Source organism: Chaetura pelagica, unplaced genomic scaffold (genome assembly GCF_000747805.2).
Source record: "Chaetura pelagica isolate M959 unplaced genomic scaffold, ChaPel_1.0 scaffold31, whole genome shotgun sequence".
Taxonomy (NCBI): domain Eukaryota; kingdom Metazoa; phylum Chordata; class Aves; order Apodiformes; family Apodidae; genus Chaetura; species Chaetura pelagica.
The window spans coordinates 3,478,841-3,491,397 of NW_009952481.1; the positions used below are offsets into that span (position 1 = coordinate 3,478,841).

At 39.8% G+C, this 12,557-nt stretch overlaps 1 protein-coding gene across 1 annotated transcript in view; it reads left to right on the plus strand.

Annotated features, from left to right (window-relative positions):
• ZFR (zinc finger RNA binding protein) overlaps nt 1–12,557 on the plus strand; it is a 55,601-nt gene that overhangs the window by 29,616 nt on the left and 13,428 nt on the right. Inside the window, 10 exon segments of the mRNA XM_010008770.1 lie at nt 14–70; nt 867–1,085; nt 2,363–2,436; nt 2,439–2,615; nt 3,607–3,798; nt 7,123–7,411; nt 8,368–8,561; nt 10,238–10,357; nt 11,310–11,455; nt 11,838–11,997. Coding sequence (XP_010007072.1) covers nt 14–70; nt 867–1,085; nt 2,363–2,436; nt 2,439–2,615; nt 3,607–3,798; nt 7,123–7,411; nt 8,368–8,561; nt 10,238–10,357; nt 11,310–11,455; nt 11,838–11,997 — 1,628 coding nt within the window.

A 12,557-nucleotide genomic window follows, 5' to 3' on the forward strand; every position in this document is an offset into this window, starting at 1 on the left:
GCCACTGCAGCAGCTGTGGCTGCTGCTGCCCAGCCCCAGCCTTCAGTGGCCGAATCCTACTACCAGACAGGTGGGTGGAATGATTCAAACTGCTATCAGTGTGCACAACCTGGGTACCACTTTAATAGCTTAAAAACGGGGGGGTTGTATTTCGTGCGGTCCATATTTTATTTTTTTTCAGTTTTGTCATGTAACCTCTGTCAATGTGTAGAAAAATTTGCTGCACCTGGAACTTGAACATTGTTGTGATGTTGCCATAAGTCTCTGAGGTTTTGGATTGTTATTAAATACACTCAAAATATACTGCTAGGCAAATTTCTGTTGATTTGGCTAGAAACCTTGTTGAAGTAGGTTCAACTAGCCAATGGTGGGTTAAGGTCATAACATGATAATAGAAAAGATTTTAATTTTTTAGTTACTTATATATGTACCTATTTAATTATTGGTATCATTAATGCTGCAAAACATAAATCCTACTTACTTTTTTCCTTTGATTTGAAGTAATAGGAAAGTTTAGGTGTACTTGGGTTTAGTGTGCTCCAGTAAAACCACTGAATGAGAAGGTTATTTAAAAACATGTCACCACAGTTAGAAGTAAATAAACCTGAAGCCTACTGTTGTGAACTATTACATGATTGAACAGTTACATGTTGCATGACCATAACTTTAAAACAAAAACACGAAACAGCGCAACACAAAAAAATGGATAATAATAATTTTAAAAAAAACAAAACAAAAGCCAAACCCCAGACAGCTTTTGTGTAATAATTTCTTAGCATATCATGAAGTATCACTTAATATGGTTTGCATTTCATTCAACTAAAACATGTCAATGTTTGTACACTTTTTTGTTCTCTCCTAATTAGCTCCTAAAGCAGGATATAGCCAAGGGGCAACTCAGTATACCCAAGCCCAGCAAACACGACAAGTGACTGCTATAAAACCTGCAACCCCAAGTCCAGCAACAACCACATTTTCCATATATCCAGTATCCTCTGCTTTGCAGCCAGTAGCAGCTGCAGCTACTGTTGTTCCATCCTATACTCAAAGTGCAACATACAGTACAACAGCGGTTACTTACTCTGGTAAGAGTTTTGCATGTTATGTTGTTCAGATAATTATATTTTCTACAGGAGAGGCTTTAAATACTAAAAATTATAACAGTTCATGTTCACTTACGTCATAGTCTACTGAGACTTGTCAACCAGTTAAATCATTATAATGGCAAATAATTTTGTTGTATTTTGAGAAGAGGTTTGATGTTGGTATGTTCCTATTTTGTTACCTGTGAGAGAACACAAAGTATTGACATTGCTACACTTGTGGTGTTTTGTGACTTACTGTAAGGTTTGAAGAGGAAAGATGTGGGACAGAAAAAAAGAAACATCCACACAAATATTACCCAGGGGAGTTGGAAGGGAGTGTGCTGCAATCAAACAGCAGTTACAGAGACAGGGAGGAGCAGTCCAATATAAATCTTTTAAGTCTGGGCTGTCTTAGCACAAACTGAGATGAGAATGTGTGCTGAAAAAAAAAGACAAAATAGACTTTGCTTCATACATTAGAAATCCAAAATATGGTTAAAGATTTAAAAATATGTCAACTTTACAACCAGATGGTAATCAGCTGGCATACCATAGCTACCTTGAACTTTTGTTTTGTTGTGTTTTCTGTTTAAAAAGGAATTTTAAGACTTCCTTGAGAGAGAGAGCCTGATCAGAGGGTTACAATAGTTGAAGCAATAGATGTAAAAGGTTTATGGGAAAACTGGCTTAAAGGACCAGTTTCCTTGATGTATTCAAGTTTGATAGTAGGAAATCAAGGACTGCATAGCTAGGTTGTAATGGAGAAGCAGCATCTCTGTACTAAAACTTTAAATGAGTGAAATAGAATGTATTGGCACTAGCCATTCTGTCTTTTATCTTTATTTTTTTCCCCTGCCTCTACATAATGTCTGTCCTTGCCATTTGGAATCTTTTAACAGCAAATCTGGTTTTTGAAGACTGCGTACTTCAATTGACCTTTGATAAATCTTGTATTACGATTTTTGTTAAATTGTAGTCAGTCTTACCAGATGTAGTAGGAAATTTCACATATTCTTTATGGATGCTTTCATGTATCTAAAATAACTGTGTCTGCAAAGGTGTATTTAAAACAAAGTATAATCCTGATAAAATTGGTAGCTCTGTATTTGTGGAGTGTGAAACATCAATAAAAATTCAGACTGCCTAACAAGATCTCAATAAGTCTCATATTCTGCTCTGCCCCCAACTCTGTTAGGCAACATATTTTCAAAGAATGTATTAGGTAATTGATACATGATGTACTGTGATGTAACATTTATTTTATTTTGATCTTTGAGGTACCTCTTATTCTGGCTATGAAGCTGCAGTGTATTCAGCTGCATCGTCCTATTACCAGCAGCAGCAGCAGCAACAAAACAAAAGAAACAGGCAGCAGCAGCTGTTGCAGCTGCTGCAACAGCTGCTTGGACAGGGACCACCTTTACTAAAAAGGCACCATTCCAAAATAAGCAACTGAAACCAAAACAACCTCCCAAACCACCCCAGATCCACTACTGTGATGTTTGTAAGATCAGCTGTGCTGGACCACAGGTACCTGTATTATGTAATATTCTGCTATGCACTTCAGTCATAATCTCTGCAGATGAAGAACTGAGCCCTTTAAGAATATTTGTTAATGTTAAAGACCTGATTCTATGATTCTAGTGAAGGAATAATTAAGTGAACATGTGTGCTATTACAGAAAGAGTTCCTGTGAGAAGACAAAAGATACATCCTCTGAGCTTTTGCAGCTGTGCTTTGAACTTCAGAAATACCCTAAACTTTAAATCTGATTTGCTTTTTTAGCATAGCAAACTTCTTAGAAAATACTTTTTTTCAGAACTATGGAATTAATACATTTTGTGAATGGCAATTCACAAAAATATTCCAGTATCCCAGTTTAGTTTCATGGTGGGTATAACTGCATAGAAAATAAGATAACAGTTTCTACACAGTGTTAATTTGTGTGTCTCAATAACCAGTTGTTACTGTTTAGGTAAACTTGTCATTATTTTGCACCTTCTCTGTTCTCTAGGTGGCCAGTGTAGGTGTAGAAACAAGTATCAACTTCTGCCATGCATTTTCAGCACAGCTTTATTTCTGCTCTGCCTTATTTTGAATTTAATTTTAGGTTCTCTGGATACACTTAATTACTGTGGTCTTGGAGTTTAAGGAATATTCAAAATCAATAGTAATTTAATGCAACATAGGAAACTGCAACTGAGATGTAGTTTTCTGATCATACCAAGTTTTCAACGGTAGAATCTGTTGACTAATACTTGATTGAGGAAGTAAGAAGTTAGAGGAGAAAAGCTCATGTTGTAAACCCGTGGAAAGAGGCTGGAAAGGACAAGAAGAGGTTTATTGATCTAAGAAGTAGCCTGCTGATGCCTTAGAGCATGTCGTAAGGAAGAAATGTTCAGTGTAGGGAGTTTCTTACAAAAAGCATGTGTTTTATGCCATGTTCTGTATTACATGTGTTCACATGAATGATGAGTGAGCAGTACAGAGCTTATTTTATGTGTATGGTTTATTTAAACAGACTTATAAAGAACACTTAGAAGGCCAGAAGCACAAAAAGAAAGAAGCAGCTTTAAAAGCTTCCCAGAACACCAATAACAGCAGCACTTCTGCTCGTGGAACTCAGAATCAGTTGCGCTGTGAGCTTTGTGATGTGTCTTGTACAGGAGCAGATGCTTATGCTGCCCATATCCGTGGAGCCAAGCATCAGAAAGTAAGAGTTTTCTCTTGTTTTTATTATACAAGTCAGTCTTACATTTCTTCCCATAGTTTTTTTCTCAGAGATAAAATACACAGAAACAATGTAATTTGAATCCTTTTGTTTTAAGATGTTCTCCTTTTTGTTTCAAATTTATCTTTAAGCACACTATTGGAAGGGCCTTGTGGGGAGAAAGGAGGAAGAATATTGCCATGACATCAATGAGAAGAGGATGTAATAGGGAAAGTATACAAATTGTAGGAAGGAGGTGTAGAGTACGATGGAGAAAAGAGCTAATGAGGACATGAGGTAGCATACTTGTGCCCTGTAAGTGTTCTCAGTAATTTCCTTGACATTTGTCTTACCTGTCTGGTGCTGGTAAGCTTTCAGTGCACTTTGAAAAACTAAACTGTGTCAGTGCCCAGAGACAGGACTATTATGCATCACTCCTTGGTATTTCTTACAAAGAAAATTGGCATATGAGAGCAAGGAGCAAGGAGCAAGCATCCTGTAGATTTTGTAGTGAATATGTTCAGAAGGCTTTAGGTAAGCATGTTTTCCCTACTGTTTGAGTGCAATTAGGTGAGCACCCTGGAATAAAGACTGGGCTGCATTGTGACCCCCTGTGACCTGTGTTTTAAATTTGTTCAAATTCAATGACAGTGTAGAATGTTTGTTTAGATATTTGTCATGGTTTAACCCCTTTTGGCAACTAAGCCCCACACAGCTGCTCCCTCACTCCTCCCTGGTGGAATGGAAGAGAGAATTGGAAGAGTAAAAACAGGAAAACTCATGGGTTGAGATAAAGATAGTTTAACAGGTAAAAGCAAAAGCCATATGTGCAAGCAAAGCAAAACAAGGAATTCCTTCATCACCTCCCATTGGCAGGCAGGTGTTCAGCCATTTTCAGGAAAGCTGGGCACCATCACACATAAGAGTTACTTGGGAAGACAAACACCATCACTCTAAAAAAAATTCCCTACTTCCCCCCCATTTCTTATTTGACCCCCAGTTTTATTGCTGATCATAAGATCATACTACCTGGTTATGCTGGGATGAGGTCAGGAAGGCCAAGGTACTCCTAGAACTGAACTTGGCAAGAGATGTTAAGAAAAACAAAAAGGGCTTCTACAGGTACATAAACCAGAAGAGGAAGGTTCACTGCCAGCCCTACTTCTCACAGCTATCAAGTTGATGGCCCACAAAATGCAGACCAGAGAGACAAAGTTCCCCCACTGTAAGTGAAGATAAGGTTTCTGACCATCTGAGGAACCTGAAGACATACCTGGACCTGAAGTCCATGGGACCTGATGAGATGCATCCCAGAGTCTTGAATGAACTGGTGGATGTAGTTGCCAAACCGCTATCCATGATATTTGAAAAGTCCTGTCAGTGAGGTGAAGTACCTGGTGATTGGAAGAAAGGACCCATATTTAAAAAGAGTTGAAAGGAACTACTGGCCTATCAGCCTCACCTCTGTGCCTGGGAAAATCATGGAACAGATCCTCCTAGAATACATACTAAGGCATGAGGAGGACAAGGAGGTGATCCAGGACAGCCAGCATGACTTTACCAGGGTCAAATCCTGCCTGACCAACCTATTGGCTTTCTACAACAAAGTGACTGCATCAGTCAGCCAGGGAAAAGCAGTGGATGCCATCTATCTGGACTTCTGCAAGGCTTTTTACATGATCCTCCACAACATCCTTCTCACTAAATTGTAGAGATTTGGGTTTGATGCGTGGACTGTTCAGTGGATAAGGAACTAGCTAGATGGCCATGTCCAGAGGGTAGTGGTCAATGTCTCTTAAGTCCAGATGGGAAACAGTGACAAGTGGTGTCCCTTAGGGGTCAGTGCTGGGCCCAGTGTTTTTTAATATCTTCATTAATGATATTGACGGTGACATTGAGAGCACCCTCAGCAAGTTTGCCAATGACACCAAGCTGGGTGGAGTGGTCAATATGCCGGAGGGATGAGGTGCCATCCAGAGGTACCTGCACAAGTTAGACAAGTGGGCCCAGGTGAGCCTCATGAGGTTCAACAAGGCCAAGTGCAGGGTCCTTCACCTAGGCCAAGGTAACCCAAGATACAAATACAGGCTGGGGGAGGTCAGACTTGAGAGCAGCCCTGTGGAGAAGGACATGGGGTACTAGTGGATCAAAAGCTGGACACGAGCCACCAATGTGCTGTTGCAGCCCAGAAGGCCAACTCCATCCTGGGCTGTATCAACAGAAGTGTGGCCAGCAGGTGGAGAGAGGTGATTCTGCCCCTCTACTCTGCCCTGGTGAGACATCACCCAGAATACTGGGTCCAGATCTGGTGCCCCCAGCACGAGAAAGGTGTGGAGCTGTTGGAAAAAGTCCAGAGAAGGGCCATGAAAATGATCTGAGGGCTGGAGCACCTCTCTTATGAGGACAGGCTGAGGGAGTTGGAGTTGTTCAGCCTGAAGAAGAGAAGGCTCTGGGGGGACCTTATAGTGGCCTTCCAGTACCTGAAGGGCCTACAGGAGAGTTGGGGAGGGTCTTTCTACAGGGGCTTGCATTGAGAGGACAACGGGTAATGGTTTTAGGCTGACAGAACAGAGATTTAGGTTAGAGATCAGGTGTAAATTCTTCAGTGTAAGGGTAGTGAGATGCTGAAACAGGCTGCCCAGAGATGTTGTAGGGGCTCCATCCTTGGAGGTGTTCAAGGGCAGGTGGGATGGGGCTCTGAGCAGCCTGTTCTAGTGGGAAGTGTCCCTGCCCATGCAGGGGTGTTGGAACTTGATGATCTTTAACGTCCCTTCCAACTCCAAAAGTTCTGTGATTCTGTGATCATACAGTGTGGAATATCCCTTTGGCCAATTGGGGTCAGCTGTCTCAGCTGTGTCCCCTCTCAGCTTCTTGTACACCCCCTGCCTCCTAACAGGGTGGTGTGAGGCCTTGACTCAGTGTAAGCACTGCTCAGCTGTAATAAAAACATCCCTGAACTGTCAATGCTGTTTTCAGCACAAATCCAAAACATGGCTCCATACCAGCTACCATGGAGAAAAGTAACTCTACCAGCTAAAACCAGAACAATATTACAGATATTTCTCATAACTATTGAAATTTTAATTCCATTAACAAATATAGTTTTAATATTCTGCTTTTGTAGCTCTTTGCACTTCAGAAAGATAAAAAATCCTCTCCCTCTCTTTTCCTTCTCCCTCTTTTCCTTCCAAGATCACTTTTTGTAAAGAAGCATTAGATCTCTTCTTAGTTATATTCAATTTTTTAGTTATGTTGAAGATTATGTTGTGTAATTTATATAGTTATCCCAGGGACATCATATGATGAATTTCTCTTTTATTATCACAGGTGGTAAAGTTGCACACAAAACTTGGCAAACCCATTCCTTCAACTGAACCAAATGTGGTTACTCAAGCTACTTCCTCAACATCCACATCTGCTTCCAAACCAACTGCCGCTGCTTCAAATATAGCAACTAGCAGCAGTACTGTGAACTCCTCTGTTGCATCCTCTGCAGTGAAAATTCTTACTCCCACAGCAAACACACCGCTTAACACTGCGTCCAACAACAAAACATCTTCAACTGCTGCTAATATAGCTGTAAAGAAAATATCCACACCGAAAATAAACTTTGTTGGCAAGTACAGAAGTCAGTCTTTATTTTGAAACCTAACCTATTCTATAGTTTTTTAAGCGTTAGTGCAGCAAATGCAAATGTGTTAACTTTATGCATGAGTAACTCTGTTGTTTTGAAGAGAATTAAGGATAGGTGAAAATAAGAATGTATATAGTAAAGTTTTGCCTCAAAATTTATGTTTTCTGCCCAGTTGTCTCCAGCTGCCCTGTCTTGAAGGCTTCTCACACCTTCATAAGAAGCCTCTCACCTTTGGTTTCTCATGTAGTAGCTGCTGGAGTATTGCAGTTCATAGTCCAGTTGATCCGAATTTCAGTTTACAGCCTGGGCTGTTAAGGCAACTTGCAGTGGGTTGTTAGTTGATATCTGAACAACTAAAATAACTTTATAACAGTGGAAATAAAACACAGCCTGGGCTGTTAAGGCAACTTGCAGTGGGTTGTTAGTTGATATCTGAATAACTAAAACAACTTTATAACAGTGGAAATAAAACATTGGAGACTTGAAATGAGCATGACAGGTATTTAGAAGACCTGTGCAGTTGTAACAGAGATTGTACTGCCTTTGTTAGAACAAAGATTGTAAGGTTTTTAAGTACTTTTTTTGATTAGTTTACAAAAAAAATATAATCTGATTACAAAAAAGATATAATTAAAACATATTTGCAGAGTTTTGGTCCTACCTCTCTTGAAATAGCATGAAAATTGTAGTTACCTAAAAGCAAAAGCTTTTCTTGCTAAAACAAAACCCCCAAGTATTTAAATAACTTGAATGTTGTTACACTTATTTTTCAAAATCTTTTAATTTTATTTAAAAGATATTGAAGTTGTAACTAATTTTAAAAGATAATTGTCTGGTAAGAACACTGCTATTTGCAAATGAAATCTTCAGTTTGCACATCATATGTGATCACGTTCTCATTTTATGGAAGTTAATGTTTTAACTTTTTTTATTTGTAGGTGGCAATAAGCTTCAGACAACAGGAAGCAAACTGGAAGAAATGAAATCAGCTGAAAGTGTTAAAACAACTCCTGCTGCTACAGTGCAAACACAGGAAGTAAAACCAGACCCAGCAACCGAGCCAGTGACTCCCACAACTCTTGCTGCCTTGCAAAGTGATGTCCAACCAGTGGGCCATGACTATGTGGAGGAGGTACTGATATGAAAATGAGTACTGTATTTAGTGAAAATCTGTTCAACATGAAACAGAATTTCAGAAAGGTTGAGTTCAGAAGGGACCTCTGGAGGTCATTAAGTTCACCCAGGACCACGTCCAGACAGCTTTTAAATATCTCTAATGATGGAGAATCCACAACTTCCTTGGACAACCTGTGCTGGGGCTCATTCACCCTCACGTAAAAAAGCATTTCCTGATGTTAAGAGGGAACCTCTTGTGTTTTGGTTTGTGCCTGTCACATGTGGTCCTGCCACTGGGCAGGCTTCAGTTCCTTCATCTTTTATGGCCCTTTCTTGGACTCTCTCCACTATGTCCATGTTCCTCTGCTACTGGGGAGCCCAGAATGAGACACAGGGCCCCAGGTGTAGCCTCAACACAGCACAGTTGGAGGGGAAGGATCACTGCCCCTGGCTTGCTGGCAGCAGTCTCTGTCTAATGCAGCCCAGGACATCATTTGCTTTCTTTGCTGCTGGAGCACATTGCTGGCTCACGTGCAACTTGATGTCCACCAGCATCCCTGGTCCTTTTCTGTCAAGCTGCTTTCCACCTGGGTGGCCCTCGGCACATACTGGTGCAAGAGGTGGTTCCTTCCCGGGTACAGAACTTGGCACTTCCCCTTGTTGAACTTCATGTGATTCCTGTCAGCCCGTTTCTGCAGACTGCTGAGGTCCTTCTGGACTGCAGTGCAACACACAGGCATATTAGCCACTCCTCTCAGTTTGTGTCATCAGCGAACCTGGAGAGGATGCACTCTGCCCCATCACCCAAATCGTTAAGGAAGATGCTTAAATGGGACTGGACTTAGTATTGACCCCTGGGGTACACTGCCAGTTACTGGATTCCAGCTGGACTTCATTAATTTTTCTGAGCACTGCCCTTTGGGCCTGGCCATTCAGCCAGTTTCCAGTCCACCTCACTGTATGCTTATTCAGCCCACATATCAACAGTTTGTGTATGGAGGGTATCAGTGTGAGACTGTGTAAAAGGCCTTATGGAAATCCAGGTAGTCAATATCAACTGCTCTCCCCTCATTTACCAGGCCAGTCATATTTTTTTTTGCAGAAGTTTATAAAGTTGATCAGGCTTGTCTTGCCCTTAGTGAAGCCATTCTGACCACTCCTTATGATTTTCTTAACCTTTAGCATTCCTAGAAATAGTTCTCCATCACCTCTCCATCACATCATAGGGATTGAGGTGAAGTTGACTGACCTGTAGTTCCCTGGGTTCTCCTTGAAGATAAGAATGGCATGGCATTGACCCTGCAAAGGCTTGTGCATTGTTTAATTTTTTGTGTAGTGCACATTTCTTTTATGTTCTGTGGGTGGCGTGAGATAGCGGTTAAGTCTAACAAATTTTTAATGATTTGCAGGTTTGTAATTACTCAACTTAGTATGTTCAGGCTCAGGTTTATAGCTGTATACTTTTTGGAGTGTAAGAACTTTCTTCTTTGTTCATTACCCAGTACAATGGCATGTCTGTCAGAATTGAAAGTTTGGCTTTGCATTCTTTCAGTTACTGTGCAAACTTTTTAGCATGTTTCGAGATGAGTAGATGTTATCCAGTCTCACTGAATTAGATACATTTTCACATCAGCTTTGTTTCTGTTTATTTTTCTTTTAAAAAGCCAACTGTGTTCTGACTTTATTTTCCAGGTTAGAAATGATGAAGGAAAGGTGATCCGCTTTCACTGTAAACTTTGTGAATGCAGTTTTAATGATCCTAATGCCAAGGAGATGCACTTAAAAGGGAGGCGTCACAGACTTCAGTATAAGGTTAGTGCAAGTGCTTCTATGGAAAATCCACCAGATGTCAGCTTACTGATGGCATGTCCTTACAGTTAAAGACTAGGCAAAAGTAGGTACTCTGAGTAAATAGCATATAGAAAAAGGTAGGGGAATATATTTCTCAGGTCTTTAAAGAAGTAATGCAGACTGTGAAGCTGAATTTTGGTTTGGGTTTTTTAAAACATTTTAAGCATTGCTCTAAGACTGCCTTTTCAACATTAAAATACAGTACAACCTATGCAAACAACAGTAGGTTCTTTTTGTTGCTTACCAGGAATTTCAAATAGTGTAAAATAGTAGTGCTCAATGTTTTTGGCAGAATAAATCACATAAACCCTTGGTGGAGACATTTGAGAAACAAGTGTTGCAGATTTTTTAGTCATGAGTGGAGACATGCTTGTACTGATATACGGTGCACGTCATTATTATTATTTTAAGATTATATTGGAAATAAATACTGTGGTCACAGGAGTCACAGTGGGCCTCAATAATCATGAAAGGGATGAAAGAAGAGACGAAATTGCCAGAAAATTGTATTCAGTAATTCGTGATTATTCCCCACTATGAGGAACCTCACGAACAGAGCATGAGGGAGCACACTGTAATTACAATTAAATGTTTTTTTCAGTCTACAGAATAGTCATCCTTCTATAAGATGAATAGAAAATACCTTAGTATTCCACGTAACATTTTAATCATAAATTGCTTTGTTCTCATGTAAGTGAATAAGTGCTACTTGTAGTATGTTGCTATTTCTTTCCTTTAAAATACCAGACACAGATTTTTCTCCAACCACTTATTCAGTGCAGTTCCAAAACTGCATTTTATTCCCCTTAATTTTATTGTACTCCACTAGTGTGTGTTAAATATGTCAGAAGCACTTTTAAACCGTAAGAGGACAAAGAAAAGCAACATTCCATTCATTTTTTCTCTGAACTAGAAAAAAGTAAACCCAGACTTACAAGTAGAAGTAAAGCCCAGTATTCGTGCGAGAAAAATTCAAGAAGAGAAAATGAGGAAACAGATGCAGAAAGAAGAATACTGGAGAAGGCGAGAGGAGGAAGAACGCTGGAGGATGGAAATGAGGTAATACATTCTGGTTTTGTCAGTGAATGAGACAAAGCTGCAACCAGATGATCTACAACTTAATCTGCTTCTCTAGTTACTTATTTTGAGCACTTGTTTTTGGAACTCCATATTGTTTTGTTTCAAATTAAGTTGTTGGTATTCGTCCAGGGTTTTTGTTTGTTAGTGTTCTATCCCCCTGAAGAATGCAAACTTAGTAGAATTATTTTGCTGTAAATTCAGGTTCACTTTCAAAATAGCTATTCATTTTTCTTACCCTCCAAAGCTCACTGATGTTTGATTATGACTGCTAGAAATGAGGCAGTGAGGACATGCAAGAATTTATTTAGAATGATTGTGGGTATTAACTGCTATATAAAGAGAACACTTTGATGCATTTCAGACGATATGAAGAGGACATGTATTGGAGAAGAATGGAGGAAGAGCAGCATCACTGGGATGACCGTCGCAGAATACCAGATGGAGGATATCCTCATGGCCCTCCAGGACCCTTAGGCCTTCTGGGAGTTAGACCAGGAATGCCTCAGCCCCAAGGACCAGCTGTGAGTTTCTGAACTTGAGAAAAAAAAAATTAAACCACACTTACCAAGGGTCACAATAAAAATCTGTAAATAGTTCCATATTACTTCAGTTATCTCTATTGTTTCTATTGTTTTATGATTTGAAAAGTGAAGAATTGTATGCTAATGAACCTATAGGTGGACCTGTCTTCCAGAACAAGTCAGTTGAAATTACAAAAGGATGCCTTAAAGACACCTTCTGAAGTACAAGTCACTCTGAATTTGTATGCTACATTTTCTTTTTTTTTATTTATTTTATTGCAATATGCAACATTATTTATTTAATTGTGTACAAATATATGCATAAAAAATGGTTGGATTTTCAGTCCCAAAGGATAATGGTTAGTGGTGAGTCATGCTCTTCCTGGACATCAGTAGCAAGAGCAATACCACATGGGTTTACCCTGGAATTTGTCTCATTAGCACCTGAAAGGTGATGAAGTAGCTACTTGTAAGATTTGCAACTGGCATGAAACTGAATCAGTTCGGGTGGGCAGAACGGTTGATAACCTTCGAGGACAGGGCTGCTGTTCAGAGTGACT